The following is a 22,796-nucleotide window of genomic DNA, read 5'->3' on the forward strand; positions in this document are numbered from 1 at the left end:
CAAAATAAACTTCGTTTATATCTTGAGTACTAACAGCTTTAAAGATATTCATTTAATTCCACTCCAGAATTTGGTATCATAAGGATAATAGCTGGGTTAAATAAGTACCATATTTCAGAAACCTTTAAAATAATCGATTATATCTTGAAAATTAACAACTTGAAAACTTTAAATTCTGAAATTTGAAAAATTGCCCACCTCTGCGTTATTTTAACGAGCCCTCGTTGAAAAGTTTAAGCCTGAAACTTCGGTTTAAAAACTAGTTGAGCACTACAGAAAAGCTCTCAGAGCATTACAAGCCATTTACGTAGGTGGCTTTCGATTCATGGCAACGTGGAAATTAGCTATCTACACATATGGGCCGGATTTTCCTCCTATTTGTAGGTCTTGTGTGTGAGTGGATGGGCGGATGGGTGTTTGGATGGGTGGATAGTGCTGTTCTGGAGTGTTTACCCCTATCCATCCGGTTCAATGTCGACGGCAATGTCGATTTTGTGTGCATTGCTGCGGCTTAGTCGCACTTTGGGCCCCAGAAATCCCTGGGACAAGGATTCAGGGAGTATCCGGCACATGTCTCTGCATTGTTTGTCTAGTGTTGTCCTGGTCCCTGTACCCGCCCCCCTTTCAACACTTTCCCGCTACGCCCCTTTTCTCGAGTGCCATGTAAAGTTTCGAGTACAGAAAAAAGTGCAACCGAGAACGAAATGCAAATTTTAGGCAAACTGAAAATCATATTAAGCTGCTGCAGCCTTTCGCTTCACACCACTGGAGGGGGGGGGGAGGATGGGTGGTTTGGTAAAATAAAAGAACAGGATCCTTACCCAAGGCCGGTGCCTGCCCCAGCCACCCACTGGCCCATCCGGGGGTGGCCGCTGCCGTCTGCTGGCCACCACCCAAGTTCTGGCGCTGCCGGGCCAAAAGGCGGACGGTCAGGCAATATGTCAGCAGCATCACGCCCAGCGGAATGTAGAAGCACACAATGGAGCCGACCAGCTTGTACACCGGATCCGGTATCTGGCAAGTTCCATTCACCAGCACCGAGGCGTGATTCTGGAATCAAAAGGCAGATAGCAAGGCAGGGCTGGAATTAATTTGGGTAAGTAAAGGACGCACACATATCCCCAGCATATTTTGGGCATTTGTCGTTCCTTGCGTTTTAATTACTAGGTTAACATAGGAATATAATCATTTCGTTTTTGGGGGTCTTTAGTTTTCAGAGAAATTTAATCACAGAACAAAAATATTTCACTTTAAAGAGCCTTTGGTGTTTGGCGAAGTTCACAGGAAATCTAAGGAATTTAAAATGTGTTTTTCACTTTAAAGAGCCTTTAGTTTTAGTAGAAATTCATAGAAAATTTAAGAAATTTTTAAATGTGAATTTTGGGTTCCCAATGGGTTTATTTTTGGAAACAAAATTTGAACATTTTTTATAGTCTTTTTTCAAGGGATTTTAAAAATGAAAATACGACTTTTTATGGACTTTAGAAACTATACAATAAAATGTATCCATACTATTACATATATACACATTTGAAAAAGTAAAATAGAACAAAAAAAACTCATAACTTTTTAAAATGGTTTAATTTCAATCTTTGGCTGGCTTAAAAATAAAAATATAAACCATAGCTGTAAAATGAAATCAGCAAAACATTTTAATTTTAATAAAAGTTCAATTAAAAACCGAAATCTATTTACAACCTTTTTATTTTAGTAGTATATTTATTTTAGTATTTAAAAATGTATTTTTAGGTAGAACAAATAATCAAAAAATATCATAAACCCAGTCGACTCAAACTGAAAACATTTACTCACCTTCGAGTACATCAAGCTGAGGGGCAAGCTCATGGCGATGCTCAGGAGCCACACGAAAACAATTTTAAGGGTGACCCTCCGACGTGTTTTATTCCGGCCAAATCTCATAGGGTAGCGTAGCGATAAATAACGGTCCACGGAGATGGTGCACAGGTGCATGATGCTGGCCGTGCAGAAAAGGACATCCAGGCAGATCCAGGTCAGGCAGTGCTCCGAGCCCAGCGGGAAGTATCCTGCGGATGAAGCAGTTCTCCATTGTATTCTCTGGCAGCTTGTAAATATTCCCCGCCCGACTTATGACTGTATTAAGTGACTGCAATACTTTCCACCTATGAGTACACACACGATTTACGATTGGTCTGGCAACAATGCAAGCCCCAACTGTCGCCTGGCCATTTTTATTTAATACTCCCTCGCTTTTTTTTTCGGTTTTCCACCCACATTTTCCCCGGGAGCTTGAGTCCCCAGCCTCCCAAATGATATTGCCCGCCCCTCCCGAGGGGGCTTATGCAACATATTTCAGACCAACTGGCCCATATATGAGCGGCTATTCCCGATGCTGTGGCCATCGTTTTGCACAGCTGTTGGACGTCATAACTCAGCGCGGCACTCTCGCCTTCTCCCCATAAAAGTACAATTGTGTGTGCACTGAGAAAAAATGTTCCTAAAACGGAAATATAAATACTTAAAAGGTAGTAACTTGACTAGTATTATTTGTACTTTTATAACTAACTATCATAGGCCTTAAAAAAAATATCCCTAAATATAGCTTATTTTCAGAACCTTGTAATAAAATACATATATAATTTTTTCTCTGTGTAAATAGCTTGGTTTCCCAGGAGGTTGGAGGTTGAGCATCCGGCATTTTTGGTGAGTGATACTGGTGTTTACTCTGCTGTTTGCGTGTGCCCTGAGATTTGGGCGCGGGATTTGTGTCCAGAATCTGGTCGAACAAGAATCCGTATAGCCGCTGGGAAAAGGAATTTCTTAACGAGTCAGCCTTGAGAAAATGAGATAGGTTCGAGGCGATGCTGGATCAATATGCGTGGGGCAAAAACAAGTTAGATCTTAGGATTTCGTTTTGGGAAGCAATAAAAATATTTCCTTGAATGTAATTTAAATGTTAAATAGGAATAAATGTTATGGTACTTTAAAATTTAATCTAAAAGCGTTCCGCTTTAACAGCGATATCATAAATATATTTACCATGGAAATTAAAGGCACTTCTCTGAAAAGCCATTTTAAAAAATGTTCACTTCTAACAAATTGACCTAATGACGAGGCCATTTCATTTCATCCACTTTCCCAGTTTAAATGAGAAGACTCAAAGGCACTGGCATCTGTTGAATACCGGGGCACTTTCTGTTTGCAAAAAGAAATTGCCATAAGGATTTGTTTATGGCCAGGCAATATTTTCCAGTCCCGCGATTTCGCGCCCATCAAGCGCTCAAATTGCAATAATTCTAAGCCCCCGAGTCCAAAGCGAAAATGTTACAAATGACACGGCAATTGGGTTTGGCTAAAAATAGGGCCGTCTCAGGCCATTTGGGCCGTAAGTAAAGTGTCAATAAGATCAATTTGGGCAGCAGACGGTAGTCGAACCTTTAAAATGAAGGAAATTTGTTTAAGCTGCAAACCTGAAAGCCCAAGGAAACTGTGGAAATCAGGTTAAATTGAATAAGAGCTGGCACTGGCCGGCTAAAAAAAGAGATGGGAATCATTTTTTCCGGGAAAACAGCAAGCGGAACCTGAAATTTGGGTCTGTCTGGGATGGTTTTCGGGGAACCTGGTTCCTTGGTTCTCCTTTGAGGAGCAGGACAAAGCTTTTATTTGTGTTTCAGTCTTATTTTTTGTTTTTTTTCTGGTGTTATGCCGCCTTTCTTAGGGTAAGGCATTTCAACTTACAAATGCGAAACAAATTTCAAACAAAAGCGCAAAACTTTCCCGTTTTCCAGTTCCGCTGCCAAAGTCAGGGTAAATAAATTTTTAGCTGATTTCTTTTGTGTAGATTTTGCTTTGCAAGGGTCTGAAAATGGGGATAAAATGGGGCAAAAAAAGGGGGGGCGAGTGGAGTCGTCATAAAACTAAACTGAAACACAAATAGCCGGGGAAGCTGATGACGAGCAAAGTTGGCAGGAAAATGACTTGGTAAATGAGTTGAAACTTATTTAATTTGTTGTAAGTTTAAGTGGATATAAAGGCGGCGGCGGCGCCGGAATGGAAATAGAAGGTCCAGCTAATGATTCGGTTGTTTGCCAAATTGAGTGAATGACAAAACAATGTCGGGTGAAAAACCCGAGCATACAAAATGGAAGATATACTATACTGTATTATGTGTATGTGTAACCCTCGTCCATGACAACATAAGCCTTTGTGTGAGCTACCATAACAAATATTTGTACTTTTTTTCCGCGTTGCTGAACCCAGGCAAACAATTCCCATGCGAAAAATGGGGAAAAATCGGGTGAAAATGTGATGATTTATGAATGGACCTCTGGCTGCGTGTTAGCCACATGTGTGTGGGCCTTTGTTGGACTTTCCTACTTGGGTTTCTGTGGCGGCATCGATTTCAATTTTAGTTTCAGTTCCTTCAAACAGCAGCCCTCCATCAATTAGATACATCTCTGCTAAAAACTGTTTGCCCAGCAAACGAACCTAATAGGAAGGAAATGACTGGCCAAAAGGGTTTGGGTTTGTCTTTCCTCGGTCAACCGATTAGGTCAAGTTTATTTCTGTGTATCACAGCAAAAAAAAAGAATAGAATGAATGTTTAATGCCTTATGACATGATGAGATCATCTGCATTTCTAACAAAACATTAGTTGATTTACAATTTAATTGTATAGAAGCCTAATCCTTCAGGAATTGTAAAACCATCCAATCGCTTGACAGAAAACATTTAAACTGAATACACTTTGTGTCATAAATAATAACCCTCTGATTTTTTGTCACTGAACCTCTATGAATAAAATGTATAAAATTTACATACATTGCATTGAACAATGAAAATAATCAAACCTTTCTTTTTATTTTTCTCACCTTAAATTGGTTGAATTCGTGGAAAATCCTTTTAAATTATTTTACAAATAAGCAAACAGAATAAACATCAACATAAATCCCGAGGCAATCAGAAATAAAATATCAAATACCTGACGGCAAATAAAACCCACGCGTACTTGGATAAACATACACACACAAAAACAGGCTAAATGATTTACGTCAATAAAAAGGGCGGGCGATAATAAAATGCAAATATGTGAGCCGAGAAAAATTCATTGAGCCCAGCTCGAAAATTGCTGTGATTATAAAATAAGCCGGCGCAACTCGTCCTTGTTGTTGTTGCCTCTGTGTTGTTGTCACGCACAACCAGCAACAATAACAATTTCAATAACAAATCACAGAAATATGAGTGGAACAAATTGAACTCCAGAGTTGGGGGCAAGTAGCGAATCTCATCCCATTTCCTTTATTTCCCTGCCTCTGGCAGATGACAGCGACAGCCACTTACAACGGCGATAGCAGCATGAACAATACCCGTGATAAGAAACAAGCACAGGGGCGGAGGCAGGATATTGTCAAGGGGGAATCTTAAAAATATGGTCGGGAGGAAGGCTATCTTTGAGATAGCACTTTCAGGTTGTAAATTATATTATAAAAATTTCATTTACAAGTAATAACATTTATATAGATCCTTAAAAAATGTACTTTTAAAAAATAAAAGCCAAAGGTTTTTTAAAATTGGTTTTTTTTGTTATGTTATAAGTATTTTCCTTTAAAATCCCAAAGTAAAAGTTCACTTCAGACGAAGAAATCTCCATAAAAAGTGTTTAGTGTTTGGTAAACCCTAAAAATATTCTCCTTGAATCTTAAAAATGTTGAATAATGGCAACTGTTTTTATAAATTCGAAAGACTTTAAACTACCATAAATAAATATTTTAACACGAAATATATTTTTTATAAATTAAAGTTTTTAATGTAGGACAAATATTTATTTTTAATAAATATCATCTACTCCTCTCAAGTGCGCTGATTCACGAGGGGGATATAGGGGATATTTGCACACACTTGGGTTAAAATTTTTAATTTTTTTTTAACTTAGAAAGTATATGTAATATGTATTTTATTCAACATTTTTAATTTCTACTAGATACATTTTTTTATATCCCCCCACAGCTAATTTATGGTTTCGCCACTGGCACCTGTGTTATTCACCAGCTGTAAAAAACGCACGTGGCTTACTAAGCTTAAACAGACATATAAAATGAGACCAGTTCCAGAACCCCCTACCATTTTAATTTTCCCTAATTTCTGCTGCCGAATAATCAATCATTTAAAGAGTGGGAGTTCATGTTTTCAGGCTCTTCTTAAAGCGGATCTTTAATTGCCCGATTTGCCAGACATTTGACATTCGGTTTATGACCCGCCATATAAGTGAGTCTGTGTGGGTGAGTGGGCGTTGTGATTCGGCGGGCGTGGCAGCCGCCCGCGGCGCCTGTTGACACGTTGTCACCTCGGCTGTCATCCAAATTTATGGGGAGCATCGAAAAGAGGCCGGAGATGTGGGGTGTGATGTCTGTTGTTAGTCCGCCGGGGATTTCAGGACTCCCTTTTTATTTCGCTGACAGACAACAGTTTTTGACTCTTGGCCCCCGCATGTAAACACATATCATTTTCATTTGCATTTCGCGCGTCCCGTTGACACATTTGCATGGTCATATGTTTATTCATACGTCTATATATAGTATGGGAATGTGAATATATATATGTGTCCTTGTATCCTGTGCTCGAATCTGCGACCCTCGAACCTTGCGACATGTATCTTGGTTGTTTCCGTTTTTCGGGCAGTTTTATGAATAGGTAATAAAAGGTATAAATGACTTAAGCATACATTGTGTTTTATTAAAGTCCTTTTAAAATATTTTACGTAGGTGCAGTACTTTTCTATTTTAATAGAGATTTTAAAATTCAATTTACTAAAAATGAGAATCTAAATTGGTTTGCCAATTATAATTGGTTGCTATCAATATAAAAACTTTCTGCAAGCCACAGATACCTTCGTCTGTTATTTTAATGAACATTAAAAAAATCGAATATTGTCGGAAATATGAATCGGTTGTTTTGCGGATTTCAGTTGTTTCTGCTGTTTGTAGCCGATGCTGAAAACTTTTGTTGTTGAGGGCATTGTTTCTGTAACTTTTTTGTTGTGTGGTCAAATATTTGTGTTGACAGCACGCAAAAACATTCCCGCCATGCGAAAAGTCCGCAAAGGGATTTCAGATACAAATGCAACTTTTTCTTTAATCAAAATATGGCTGCGGTTGTCATTCGGAGGAGCTGGGATTTTATGCGTTAACATATGTCATGGCAAGGGATATATATTAAATATCAATATTTATGGGTAAAATATATATATGGTTTGTTGGCATAGTGGAAACTAATGATGGCTGTCGTCCTTTTTAAATTTATTCTGAGCTGTGAAATCATTTCTTCTCTGGTTTACCACCACTCGCCCACCTGAATCTCTTCACCAGCTTTATAAATGCCTGGCAAAATCCCCAAAATCACCAAGTAATGTGGGTGTTCTATGACGCACTCTCTTAGGGGAAGCTATTAACATGCATATGATAGACACTTCCGCACAACTTGCTGGCCAGGACACTTAGGAATCCGGATGGCAAGGAGCCCAGAGCGGAACATGCGGTGAATACGTGCAGGACCAAAAAAGAAAACCAAATTGTTAGGGAAAGAAAAGAAAAGTTGTTGATGTGGCCGATGTTAACTTGGCTCTAAGCGCTTGACGGGTTTATCATCATCATCATCATCATCATCATCATCGGCTTGATGAGGATAGGATAGGACGTTCGGGCGAGTAAATAACCGTAGGGCAAAAATCTGCCTGCCATGCATAAAGTAAACTATTTAATGGCCTTTCGATTTCCATCGATGTGCCATAAACGCATTTTCCCAGGCCAACGGATCTCGAACGGAAATCGAAAGCTGTTCAGTGAATCGAGGTTACCACTGGTTGGAGGTCGATTAGGGTGCCCACTACCCCACCAACCCAATACCACGATACCACGACCTTCTTATCAGGCTCGTTGAAATCATTTTCCTTACGCAATTCGCCCTGACAGAGTCATCTTCATTTTCAGTCCCCCCCCCCTTTACCTCTGTCGCCTCCTTTGACTTTTGATTTCGTTTCAAGTTCCCGACATCCACAAAGATCCCCCACCTTCTTGGCCAAAACCACCCACTGACAATAATGCAAATGGCTTTAGCTTCCGTGTGACCCACAAGTTCGTCCTCACCTGGCTGCCAGGTGCTCGGTGATTCGAGCTCGGTGCTTGGCTCTGACTTTGGCCTTTGCCTTTCGGTTCCTTTGTTGGGCATTTTTGTAGTGCCGCCGACACTTCTATTTTTAGTGAGCCAAGCGTTTCCTGATTTTCTTTGATGTCTGCCAGCGTGAGAAAAACGGAAATGCCATCCATTTACCTCATTTGCCAGGATTTTTGATTGCATTTGCATTTTAAATACAGTGAACATTTTTTATTGATTTATGCCTGATGTGCCTCTAGTCATTCTGGTTTGCATAAGTGTTTCAAATCATTTAAATAAAACGGTTGACTAACTGCAAAGAATAATTTAACTTAACAATCAACTGTATTATGCATGTATATTAAAATTGCATTAAATTTTCTATATCCTGTAAAAGTTAAAAAATACTTTAAGACCTTATCGAATCACCTGAGAGTCTTTAATCGTAAACAAAAACTTTGAATAGTTTATCTTTTTTATTTATCCCCCATGAGCAATATGAACTGCTTATCAAATTTTTCCACTGACAACTTTGTCGCCTTTTGCTCATATCTCAAGATGAAGCGACTGTTTATCCATATGCTCAGGAAAACTCGGCACAGGCTTCAAGTTTTCCGAGAGCTTGTAAGCAAACCTTCAGCGCTTTTCCTTTTCCCAGAACTCGCGCCATTGACAGCTGCCAGCTTAGCAAAGGGCGGAAAACTGAAACTACAACAAATTTTCATACATCCATATGAGTGGGCGGCTGTGTCCTTTTGGTCCACGGTCCTTGTCTGGGTCCCAAAGCAAATATATATAAATAAATTGTTGTTTGTGTTGGAAAATCACATGGTGAGCACAGACAGATAAAGGAAAAAGACACGAAATTCAATTAAATTTCTAACAAGTTTTTGTAAGCACATTTCTTCTATTTTTGTTGTTGTATTGAATTTTTAATATCTATCCATATTTTCGGTTTTTTTCTTCTTTTTTTTGACAGCTCACACGCCCTGAATAGCTGAACCCATGTTGAGAGAAGTGGATGCTCAACAGGTCTTTTGATTTACCTCTTTAAGGAGCTTAGGGATTTTTAAGGGCGAAAAGAATAAGTAGGATAATACATCTATTAATTTAATGCTAGTACTTTATGGGGGTTGTTGGTTAAATATATTGTATATAAAGATAGCTACCCAAATTTTATAATAAGACCTTATTTTTATAGTCTCAATACAGTTTATAGATTGCAGTTCTTTTAAAAATTAATTATATTTTTTTAAATCTTTTTTTATAACGTATATATAAACAATACCATAGAGCATCTTTGTGTTCGACTTTCCCTGACCAACTCATCTAACTTTTGTCATAATTGTTGTGGCTCTTGATGTCTGCTCGAGTGCTATTGGCCCCCCATTAAATACCGGGTGCCATTCTATTTCCCATCTCCCTTACTTTTTATATTTACACAGCTTTATTTTTGTATTCTTTACGCCTCGCTTAACGCAAAAAGTTGAGGGAAAGTAGAGGGAAATGAAGTGAAAGGAAAGGAAAGCTGAGTGGAAAAGGTGGCTGAGGTGAGGTGTCTGTGTCTATCGGATGCTTCCTTCCGGCTTTCATTTTTCGCCGCAATTTTTGCTCCCTGCTATTGACATTGCTCTAATGTGGCATATATAAAGTGGGGACTGCTTCGATTTTCCGCCCACCGATTTTCCACCATTCATTTTCAGATCCAGAACCAGATTCAGCGCCGTCATTAAGCTGAGCGCTCTATTCTTCGCATTCATTAAACTCCTAACTCGGTGTGGAAGCTTACGTAAATTGCTTCGCTTCCGTTGCGTCATTACACGACGCCTTAACGTTTCATTATACTCATTGTTTGTCTATTACAAGAGTTTTTCTTATAGACTCTTTACCAGACCGAGACCTTTTCACCCCGGCCCTTTCTTACCATTATTCTGCTTTATTATTCTCGTTTGGGTTCTCGTGCAGGCGAGTGTTTTCCTGCTCGGGGAAAAGTTTTCAAATAGATTACAAAGCACTTGTAATACCTTTCTTTCCTCTTTTCTGTTCCTGGTTGTAGTTGCTGTTGTGCATTACATAGTTATTGCAACTCTGCTTAAATACATTTAGCCAATGAAAACCCATTCAGCATTTTCACCAACAGCTTCTATTAGTTACAACTCACGCAAACTGAACTTTCCATTGTTCTATATCGGTAACACAAACATGGCAATAAGTAAAGTTTTCAGGAGGAAAACAAAGATTGTTTAGGATTGACTTTATAGGTTTCCGAAAAGCATTTTTCTTAAACCTTTTTATCTATAAGAATAACAAATCATCGGTAAAAGTTTTAAGCACCAAAACAAAGTTTCAGCGGAAGTCCTTGAAATCTCCTAAAAGGGTGCTTTAAAATTTTGAGCAATATGGTATATGAAAAGGTTTCTAAGCCCTAAGTGAAACGTCCTTCTATTAAATTCCTTATGTTCCTAATATAATATTATTAAATAATTTAAAGACCTCAACTGAAAGAAGTCCCAGAACCACAGACTGCCTGCTCGATTTGCTCGAGGTTGCCAAACGGTTTTCAATCAAATTATGATGAAACTTTGCCAAAACAAACCCCAAAACAATAAGGTGGAAAAAGGGATCTCTCATATCACTTTCAAGGTCATTAGCCATGCCATCAATACCGGCTGCCGGCAGTTTATTTAGTATGTTTCCTTGCCAATTTGTTGAGACAACCGGAACATCGGAGGATATTACAAACTTTTCTCCTTGCGGATATAAAAGGTCCAGGCACACACAGGAGACAGACAGCCACTGTGTTCGTCCTTTTTGGGCATAATAAAATAAAATTACAAGATGTCGACGACGGGGCGAATTTAGCATTCGAGCATTTGAGCATTTTCAGCATGTGAGCAATGCATGGGCCTGCTCACACACATATTTCATCTTTATGGTTCTGTTTTTCGGCCGCACAAGAGCATATTTTTGAGACATTTATGCGACAACCAACAGACGACACTGATAAGTATTTCAGCTGCAGATGTTTCCCTGTCACAGCTTAATTCGCAATTTTCCCCATCTCACATGTTGAGTTAATCAAATAAGCTGCAAAAGCAGGGCACTTAATGCCTTAAGCACTGTTGGCATATATTATAGAGGTTTCCGGAAGTTTTTAGATAGGTATTTAAATATTTATGGCATAGTAAAGGAAATAAGAAATAAGATTAAGATAATAAAAGTCTCTTTTAATATATTAAAAAGGTATCTTCAATATGAGGTAATGCTTAGCATACATGATAGAGGTTTCTGAAATTTTTTTCATATATTTTAGTTCGGTTATTTTAAAGCCTTTATAGAATAGTAAAAGAATACGGGAAAAATGTTAAAGTGATAACAGTTTTTTTTATTCATATTAAAAAAGTTATCTAAAATCTACTTAGAATGTTTTGACCTCAAGAACACCCACTGAAACTATCTTTTGACTTCTTTACCAGAAACCATTTTCCAACAATTAGTTTTTATGGCCTGTTAAAATATTTTCCCAAGTCTTGGCTGAACTTACCCTGCACATTTAAAGCCCCTAAGAAACCCGAAAGACTTTTGCGGGAAACATTTTTGTATCGCTTTTTCAGACAACCGCAGAACAGTCTCAATGGTCACTCATCCCCGACCGGAAGTCCAAAGCCGCAAAATGCTTTTGAGCTATTTTAGACGCTCTTTGTGGCTGAGATTTTGCGAAAGTGCAACTGGCCATGGCAAGTGCAGTGCAAAATTTAATGTACTTTCTGCCGTCGTTTTCAGGCCAACCAAAAACTTTTCGCATAATTTTCACAATGAGCGTGCACACACGAAAATATATATGTGGGCATACAAAATACATAGCGAAAAAGTCTGTGGGAGTTGGGTAAACCAAAATCATCCTTTCATTCATTCACGTTGGGCAACTTTTCGACACTGTTTGTGTGGGCCACTGGGCTTGACTGGGATATAATGGCCTGTCTGGGACGAGAAGACGCCCTCTCAAATGGTAAAAATAGTCTCCTAAAAATTTCAACGCAAAGTAGCAAAAGTTTGCCGTTCAATGTCAATTATATTGAGATTTATGCATAATTTGAATCGACTTTGCTGTAACGCCCGCAGCTTTGTATGCTCGATTTGGCATTATAAACTCAAAACCACTGATCTAAAAATATCGAATCGCTTAGGCCGCGAGCTAAATTTGACTTTGCTGCTTAGAAATGTAAAAAAAGCATGCTTTTAAAGATTTAAAATTTGTTTCATTATATTTTCAAGCATTATTCGACACGTGTCACTTACAATATTTACACAACCAGCCTGTGAAACCTTCGGTTTGTTGCCTTCATTACAATTTTAAAGAGCCCCTTCACAACATGCTGACTTGGTAAGCCAGACTAGAAATTCTACATGAAAATTAAGTTTTATGTGCATATCTGGTTCTGTTTATATTTGCGTAGTTGCTTGTGTTACAATTTTAATGAAAGTCCAAAAATGGTCAAGGCAAAAAATCAACAATATGTCGAACGAAAGGAGATGGGCTCTGTGAATTTAATTAAATGAAAATTTCTGGAGCTGAAGAACCCTGCACATATGGAGATGTAATTTACACGATATGCATTTTCTCATTGTGGCTTCGGTTGCCCAGAAATGGTTGCCCATGTTTGCAACCGGATATTTTGGGTGCACTATACAAGCATTGGGTTACATTGCGAAATCTCAACATGGGCAAAATAAACAGAAAATATTAGGGATGTGAAGCTGCTGGCAATAAAATAGAAGTGGGCTTTAATCATATATTAAATTTTAAACCTAATCATATTAGGAAAACATTTCAATAAAAGACAGCAACTGGAGTGGAAAATGTGTACATAACTATGGATTTATCTTGCTCTGGATATTCGATGAATTTATTGAATTGCATACCTATCAAGGTTATTTATTAAAGCAATTTCCGAATTGGTAAAATATAAATTCAACCAGCAATTGTCTCGATTGCTTTCTGTTTCATCAACAATTTTCCTTGGGCCTGGCAATGATTAAAAGACATATGCAAACAATTTAAGAAGTCCACAGGCAAATTGTAAAATCAATAGAAATGTGTCCAGAACAATGGGAACAATAAATAAATATTATTTCCACAAATTACTACACCAAACACCTTACACTTTCCAAGTCAACTGGCTTTAAAGTGATTTTAAATTTAGAGATAGCAAAAGAAATGTGAAAAAAAGCTCCTTCCACGTTTTAGCCTGTCCAGGCAGTTTCCAAGTGACAGGATATTAAATGATAGCCGCCAGCAGCAGGGAAAACGACAATAAAGCGCCAAACAGAATGCGAAGCAGAAGCATTTTTACGCGAACGAAGCGAGCGTATCGAAGCAGATGCAAATGATTCCATCGCAGGTCCTGGGAATCTGACATCCTGGGGATCCTGGCATACTGAGAGCATCGAGATGAGGGGTAGCTTTGGCAATTTAACGCCACTAATCGAGTGACATGATGGCAATAATTCCAATTTGGGCCACGTCACGTCGCGCGGCGGTCGCGACCGCTGAATAGGTTCAAGTGGGCTGTCGAGAGCCTCGGTCGTTCCAATTATTCGAGTCGCAGGCGCAGTTAAGCCAAAGGCAGCTAAAACGTGCCTGGCATTTTATTCGGGCCTAACGTTATAATTTTTGGTTGCTCGGTTGTCTATAATTATTTATAACTCACGTGCCAAAACAGTGGGACTGCCGGCAGGACGAGCAAAAGCGAGGTTCTTAGGCCGCATTACGCATACGCCGTGTTGTCAAAGGGCAAGCACGTGCTGCTGCCTGTTTTGGGCTTTCTCTGTTCTTAAGTGCGCTTAGCTGGGAGTGTGCAAGTGCACTAAGAAAAACTAAACTAAAATGGGGTTTTAATTATGTTTTTTTTGTCTCACAAATATACCTCATAAGGTAGGGATTAGCAATAATCTTACTAGGGGTCAAGAAAAAGCACAAGGAATAAGGCTGTTGCTAGAAGCAATTCTACAAAGTGGAATGTAAACTTAATTTTGTAAGCTCTTTACTTCCAAATTGTATACCACCATTAATGGAACTTAATAAAATCGGCGAGGATTGCCAAAGCTTACCCCTTATGATACCCACTTTTGAAGAAAATAGATTTTTTTTAGAAAACTCTAAGTACATTTCCAAAAACTCTACTTTTAGTTCGAGACCTGAATAACTTTAGTTCCAAACAAATATTTTTTGATCGTATACACCAGAGAAAAACCCATGTTTAAAAGGTTTATTTCTCTCTTAAAGGTTAAACAAATAAAAATATCTGGCTTGGTAGTTTAGAAAAGAAGTTAATGGGTTTTAAAGCAAAATAATTTTTAAGGATTAATAAGATTATCAGTTATTTTTGTAATAATCTGTATATGGGTCCAATTTTTTTGCAGTGTTCAGGTAAGTTTGCGGCAAGGTCGCCTCGCTTGTTGACAGTCAACCTGAAGTGGGAGGACAGGGCCGAACTCGTCACGCAAATGCGTCGCTGTTTTGCCGCCCGACACTCGACCCGCAGACCGCTCCTCCAGCTCCGAAAACCCTTGAAGCTCGGGGAAAAAACGCTAGATACAAATGCGATATGATGTTTCATTCGAATTTGTCCGTCGTGGGCGTTGACCAAAAATGAAATATGACTTGACAATTCCGCACTGCTGTTGTTGGCCTGGCTGACTAGAAGTCCAGAGCTGGCCAAAAGTTGTCCGAAGCCACGGCTCGTTAATCAAATCCCGAAAGGGATAGGCGAAACTCGATGCAAACTTGGACGCCCTGTCAGTGTCAAAGCTTGATAAATGAAGTGGCCAATGATGGGGCTGGAAATGCCAGAGTCCAATGGATTTTCCTTAACTTAGCTTACTACTTGGGTATTTTGCATGCAAGCGCATGCGACGACTTCTTTGACTCCTTAATTAAATAAATACCCAGTGAAAGCGTGCATTCAAAAGTCCCCCTGAAAGCTTTAAGCCGTCGCTGAATAAGCATGCGACAAAAGGACACTGGAGGCGCCATTCAAGTCGCCATGAAAAGATGGAAAAACCGTGGCGTGAAAGACTTTTCCCACTCCCACATCCACACACCCACACCCATTTCCATTCGCATTTCCATTTCCACTGCAGTGGGGCTCTCACTTGCGGCAATTTTCGCACTCTTTTGCAGTATCAACGAGGCGGCACATAAATTACATGGCACTTACTTTGCTCCTTGCAAATGAACCTGCGGCCACTTAAAGTGCAAGAAAGCTTTCACAATGCCATTGCAATTGCCGTGCTCGCCGAATTAAATATTAAACCAACAAAGACCGGGTGACGACTATAAAAAATGCATTTCTTAATCCATTAGCATTCCCATTTACTTAAAAATAATATACGGTCCTCGGATCGTCGTGGGGTGTCCTTTTCCAACTTTACCTCTGCCTTTTGGAGTCCTCAGACAGTCGGTCGCATGCAAACAATCGATGAATGAGTAATGGGCTCAGTCCTTCCACTCGGCCACAATATTACTCGGCAACTCACATGCGGAGACCTCCGAGAACGACAACAGCAATTTGTCAGGCAATTTAAAAAAGTGCATTCGAAACTTCCGCCTCTGCCCCGAACTCATTATGGATGCTCTTTATGAACTCAATAAAGGTGGCAAATGATCGATCTGGCAAATGATTGGTTATTGGTAAGCAATGTGTTCCTTTGATGATGCCATTGACTATAACAGGTGTACAATTAGGAACACTTTCTTAACAAAACATGTTCTTAAGTAGGTATTAATAGGCTTGTTCTTAAGCAACGTTTCACCTTTCAACATACCACGGAATTACTATTTGAAAATACATTTTTTACTACAAAAACAAAACTCATTTGAAAATATTACTGTTTATAATTTAAGTAATTATAAATTTTATATTACTAAAAACTTTAGTTTTAAATGCTTTTGATCGTAACTTCTTCTAAAAAAGTATCTTCTTTGAGATAATGATTGCTTATTATACTTAAATGGATATCATTTATAACTAGCCCATTTTCTTTAACATTTTGAAGTGCGGTTACCATTTTTTATATATCTTTAACATAAATTCGTCATTACATTTTAATGCTATAAATTAATTTAAAGTATTTATTTGATTCAAATGACAATATTTAATAATTTATACTTAACATGAAAATATTTTAAGCTTGATAATTTAGCAGCTGAATACTAACTCTTTTGTCAAATAAACTTATTTCACAATCTTCTTTATGATATTAAATTCCGAAGGCTGACACCAAATTTCTTAAGAGTTGTATAGAACACCTACGAAAATAAAAAAATATGTGTCATTGGAAGTGGGCTATGGCAAAATTGCTATGCCCTCTTCTTGGCCTCGAAAGTTACGGAAGTGTGTCATCCATTTAGTGGGGCTAGGGCTAGTCTGTTTCTTTATAGCCTCGACCTGGGTCTGGTGGCCCTGTCCCAGTGTGGATATCCAGTCTCGAGTCGCTAGCCCCAAAGTCTCGAGGCAGCTGCCACAGAGGCAAATACGTGCTGCTCGAGCAAATGTCTGTTCCCATCACACGTCCTTTCGGCCTTTCGTAGCGTCGTACCTTCGTCCTTTTGACCCTCCCAGTGCCCCAACCTTTTGCCGGCCCAACCTCAATTGTTTTGGCATTGACTGTCAAGGCGGTCCGGTGAGAGGCTCTCGTTCTCGGTCTTGGTCTTGGTCTTGGTCTGGGTCTTGGTTACCTGGTTTTCCGTGTGGTTCCACTTCCTTGACTTGCCTCACTGCACTCGTCTTGTTTATTTTCCACTCTGCCCTGTCTGCCAGCTGTTTATCCTGGCAGCTCCTTGTTTATTTGCGTCTATCCCCGGCGACTTCTTCCTTTCTGGGTAACCCCCGTAAGCTATTTGCAATTTAGACAAGTTATCGATTCAAGTCAAATATTATTAGAGTAATGGCTTTTAGCATTTCGTTGGCTTTCCCTTTCGCAACGCCTGTTTACGCCACTTGTTCAATTAATCATTGAAAGTGTAATTTTGCAGTTGTCGCTGTCAGAGAATGAAGTGCATTAAGTGTTTATGGGTAGGTATATGGTTTATATTTAGATATCGGGAAAATAGAGCTTGCTCAACAAACTAACTATCTTTAAACAAACTGTTGACCTTGAATCGATTTTTTTGTAAAATAAATGTTTTTATATTCCTTTATAGTGCTGCAGCCAACCCCTAGATCACTCAATAAACTAAAACGTGTTAAAGTTTCCTTCAAAAATAATAAAGCTATCGCCAGAGAAATAACTTTAACGGCAATAAAATAGCAAGGAAAAAATATACTAGCCTCTAGTTCAACTTGATTACCATTTAAACTATAATAAACTCCTCCTTTAAGCTTTGAGGAGCTGGCTTTAAATCATCGAAACAAATGGGCGGACTCAATTGCCTAATGAACTCAAGAAAACTTTTATCCTCGCGCCAGGCGGTATACCGGTATAATCAATTTTCGTGCCCAATCTGACGAAGAAAAGATTTGCATATATGCATGCGGATCTATAAAATTCCTACAGCCCTTCAGCAACCTTTTTTTTCCCCCTTAAAATGCGGTAAATTTCCAACGCCGGAAATAGTAAACGCATGAAAAATTTAATGGCTCCGCAATCCCGTGCAGTCAATTGCGCCCTTTTTGATCCTGGCCGCCCTCCCAAAGGGGAAAGCCCCGCCAAAACGACTTCCGCTTGATTTACAGCTACATTTGTAAGTAGACACAAAACACTTAACAGCTAAAAAGGACTTTGCATAAGTAATGAGCACAGGCGAGCCTCGGCGGCCGACTGACTCACATGCACATGACTGCGGGTTCGAGGACTTTAAGATCCTGAGCGGAAGACGATAGACCAAACCAGAAACTTAAACTGAAACTAAAGCGATTTCTGCGATGTGCAGCAGTGCGGGATATCCACTGACTTTTTACACATAACTGCACACACACGCAGAGGCCACTGAAGGGATAGTGCTACACTAAGAGAAACACGATATCTACAAGAAATAAATTATGTAAGCATTCAAATTTCACATGTATCAAAGTCTGCCTAAAATATTCTACACTTCAAATCTTTAAGGATTCCAAAAATAAAGGTTTTATTATATTGACTTAGTTACGACAAGCTGACAGGGTCTATGTATGTAAAAATCATTTTAACTTAAAGTTAGATATTTTAAATAATTGTATAAATTCGTGAAATGTTGTTAGGCTTATGACCTTTTAATCTTTACGTTACCATTATTTTTTAAAATAAATCAGTTGGGCAACTATCAAGAAAGTGTCATATGGCTATAATAAAGAATATTTTAGCTTATCAGGATTGATAAAAAGACCTTCAAAAATAAATCAACAGTTTTGACAAATAAATTAGACTGTAAAAAGATCTAAACTTATTTAAACTTATTTCTTAAATCTAGATCTAAGAGATAATTAATATTTTTTTTCTGTTTAAACTTCTTTTCCCAGTGTATAGTTTCCGGGAGACGGCGTGTGAGCTGGTGACTCCTCTCCATGACAACTTGATGGATGTGCGGGCGTCAAACATCTGCTCCAGTGGACGCTCCTCCTCAAACTTCCCCCCAGTCCCATCCACACCCATTCGTCTCCATACCATTCCTACACCCCATCCCCTTTCCCATCCCCCCGGATGAGCTCTTTACTCCGGATGACCGCAAAAACAAAACAAATTCCGCACTGATTGCCAAAAGGGTTCTTTGGCCACGCCCCAGTTCACCTACGTCGCACTCCATAACGGTGCTTTAAACACAACCGATTTGGGGCCCCGACTTCATTAGGCCCCAATCCAATCCAATCCGATCCCAGTTTTGGTATTAGGATGGGCGAGTGAGTGTGCTGCCTTCTTTTGGGAGCTGACCAAAAATTAATTGGCTGCTGTAAGCCGGCCGACAGCTGCCATTTTGTGCCTGCCATTTGCTATGCGTAGACATGTCAATTCCCCACGCCGAAAAACACCACCCATTTTCCCACTTTTCGATCTGCCCATCCATTTGCCCACTACCAATGCCTTCAGGTAGCTTAAAGATTTATGATAAAGCCAACTATAGTGGGCTGGGTGAAGAAGAATGGCCCAAATGGGGCGGGGTAACCACCAAACTCGGGAAAAGTTTATCCAACTTTTGCTTTAACTTCGGCATTGCCTCATTGCGGCTCGTTTATCTATGAAATGAAGGAATCTGATTGCCAAACGAAGCGTTCCCATTTGGGCTTTCAACTGAAATATCGCGACATTTGTTTGAAGCTTTTCCGAAATTATACAGTTTGCTGAATATTAAGATATCAAATAGCACAGAAATTGATTGTATTTTATTGATGACAGTTCGTGAATTAATTTGATTAAGTGGAATTGCCATATTTTGGTGTTTCCAAGAAATTCTCTGCTGAAACCAATTGACAGTGATGGAAAAGGTACTTTTTTTAAATGCCGATAAGGTACATAAACAACATTTGGGTTGTATTTATATAGAGAAGATAGTTCGTTTTGGAAATGATGGTGCGATAAAAATATTTTAATATCCAAAAAATATTTCCAGAATGTAAGTCGGACTCGAAAAAATACCATAAATAACTTGAATCTAAAAATAAAATTTTTTTTCTTGATTCAGATTAATTATACTTACACAAAAAATATTTTTCAAGTTCTAGAACTTAAAGGATGATAACAACTAGAAAATATCTTCTAACACGTTTAGAAATTACATAAATACATACAAGAAAAAAAGTTCTCAATACCGTTCCCTCGATTCCAAAAACAAATTCGAGAGTACTTTGGTCTTGATATCAAGAAGGTTTTATCTTAAATAGGAAAGAAGGCAATGTCAATATATCTGAATTTTTCTGGCTGCAGTTATGTACTGAGTACAACTACTTGGATATTGCCCATCACTTTGATTACAAGAACAAATTGGAGAGTATTTTCGTCTTGATATCAAGAACGGTGGAAAGGCAATTTCAATATTTCTGAATTTTTCTGGCTGCAGTTATGCACTGAGTACAACTACTTGGATATTTCCCATCACTTTGATTAAAAGAACAAATTCGAGAGTATTTTCATCTTGATATCAAGAACGGTGGAAAGGCAATTTCAATATTTCTGAATTTTTCTGACTGCAGTTATGTACTGAGTACAACTACTTGGATGTTTACCATCACTTTGATTACAAGAACCAATTCAAGAGTATTTTCGTCTTGATATCAAGAACGGTGGAAAGGCGATTTCAATATTTCTGAATTTTTCTGGCTGCCGTTATGTACTGAGTACAGCAACTTGGATATTTCGCATCACTGCCAATCGGTTGCTTTAAAGTAAGGTCCTGGTCTGCCCCCTTCTCCTCCTCAAGATTTGTGCGTGTCGCAGCTTATGCTCTGGCTTAAGCGCTTAAAATGCTTTTTGACAACAACAACAGCAACAACTCGGTTGGCAGTAGTAGAATGATAAATTCGTTCCCTTCCCATTGTTTCTAGATGGTTTTTCTCGAGTAAGCCACGCGCCGTCTAGCAGCCCCCTCACAGAAAATCTCAGCCATTTGACAACCCACTTTCCCATTTTCAATTTTCCCCCATTCTCGATTTTCTGCACAGTAAGATATCTGTGTAAGATTTCATTGCCTATTTTGTTTTCCTTTTTTTTTTGACGCTGAAAATCGCAGCTTCACCAATTTGCGCTCAATTAATTTTGTTGCTTCTCGTCTCTGGTCTTTTTACGCTTGGCTTTTCTTTTTTTTTAAATTATTTGCGGCTGCTCTCTTGTTTATCATTTTCCAACCCAAGTATAATTTATTAAGTTGCAAACATTTTGCGAGCTTTTCGCGTTTACTTAAATATTCACGGCCATTGACAGGACAATATAATTCAATTTGCTGTCTTTTTCCTGTCGTTTGATGGCTATGCAGTAATTGCGTTTACTGTTATTAATTAACTGGCGTTTTATGCAGATTTTAAAATCAAATGAATTATTCACTAATTATGTCGTAATTTCGTTATCATAATTCAGGGCATCAACATGTGTCGCACTGCATTTAATTGCATTGCTCTTGTGGTCGCATGTTGAATGATCAAGTCGAAAAATGTGTCCATATGGTCAGACAAAAATTGAGTCACAAAGGTTGAAAGTCAGGGGATATCCTTACATGGGCTTATCAGAAAAAATAAACGTATAGGTATTAATATTTAATCCCTCAGCTTGGTCAAAATTGTATTTATTTCGTATTTAATTCCTACTAAGCTTTTAATGATTTTATTTGCTGACTAAATAATGAAGGTTCCCTTGTTAGATATTATTTTAGCTGTTTGATTTAATTCAATTTCAATATTTATTATTGTTTAAAGCAATTTAAGTCTTGGTAATTGATATAGCATAATCAATGCGAAAGCCAAACTATCATCTTATAATTATGTTATCGTTTTGTGTTTCACTTAATTATATTACGCATACGCCCATCGGTCGTAATTTAATATAGATAATTTTCAGTTTAAATCAAACCCTTTTTGGCCTTCCATGTGTGCTTGAGAAATGGTGGTGACAAGTAGGTTTTGCCTTCATTGTAACTTATGCAACCAATGCAATTAATGCACTGCAAGGCTCACCCACATCCAGTTGCTGCCTTTGCTGTCCTGCCTTTTGCACTGTGAGTGCCTAATCCTTGGGATCTAATGCCTCCTGCTAGCCGGAGACATCATCTTCCGTCGCAGGATCCCCTTGACAGCAGGCAAATCCTGATTTCGTCCTTTCTAGCTTTCAACTGCAAGTGCAGCGGCAACGGCAACTACTGCCGGCAATATTTTTCACACTTGATATAACAAGCAGCCATTTGTTGGCCCTCCTTGCAACATTGCTCACTTTGGATTGCCAAGGAGTCCTCCAGGTGTCTGTGCGTGTGTGCGTCTCCCTGTTTGTGTTTGTATTTGTGTTTGTAATGGCTCCCAAAGCGCACAAACAAAACTGTCATCGGTGTGGCAGCATCTGCAGTGGGCGGTAAAATGGGGGCGGAAGCAGCACTCAGATAAATGCAGTCCTCAAATCAGCAATTCGTTCTCGAAAATCGAAGGCATAACATTTTACAGGCGCCGGATGTAGCACACACATAAATGCACCTACGAAATAAGCAATTCCGTTTGGAAATCAAGGAAATAGATTTTCCATGAGTGGGTGACACTTAAAAATCTCTACTTTGAGATACCCATCTCGTTAAAAAAAACGTACTGCTTTTAAAATATATAAAATTGTAAGCAAGCATTAACGAAAAATATGTGTGTAAAAATGAAAAATAAATAAAAATAATTTTAAATGCACCTACGAAATAAGCACTTTCGTTTGGAAAACAAGGAAATAGATTTTCTACGAAAGGGTGACACTTAAAATTCTCAGCTTTGAGATAGCCATCTCGCCAATAAAAGTACTCTTTTTAAAATAAATAAAATTGTAAGCAAGCATTAACAAAAAATGTGCTAAAATAATTTTTAAAACATTTAGAAATGACAAATCAAACTTGTAAAGAATCTAAAATTGGTTTTAAGTAAAGAAGTTTTTTTTCAGAAAATTGTAGTATACCCTTTTATTATTATATATATTTTTTTCATCCCCTTTTTCACTTACAAAAAATGGTTTGAAAATATTTT

The 22,796-nt window shown here is 38.5% G+C and overlaps 1 protein-coding gene across 1 annotated transcript in view; it reads right to left on the reverse strand.

Moving 5' to 3' along the window:
- Positions 1–22,796, reverse strand: part of 5-HT2B (5-hydroxytryptamine receptor 2B) — a 44,588-nt gene that overhangs the window by 20,132 nt on the left and 1,660 nt on the right. The window contains exons 2-3 of the mRNA XM_065866773.2: positions 1,813–2,045; positions 822–1,050 (exon numbers count right to left, since the gene is read on the reverse strand). Of these exons, the coding sequence (XP_065722845.2) occupies positions 822–1,050; positions 1,813–2,045 (462 nt within the window). The remainder of the gene's footprint in view (positions 1–821; positions 1,051–1,812; positions 2,046–22,796) is intronic.

This window comes from Drosophila suzukii, chromosome 3 (assembly GCF_043229965.1).
Source record: "Drosophila suzukii chromosome 3, CBGP_Dsuzu_IsoJpt1.0, whole genome shotgun sequence".
In the NCBI taxonomy this organism is placed as follows: domain Eukaryota; kingdom Metazoa; phylum Arthropoda; class Insecta; order Diptera; family Drosophilidae; genus Drosophila; species Drosophila suzukii.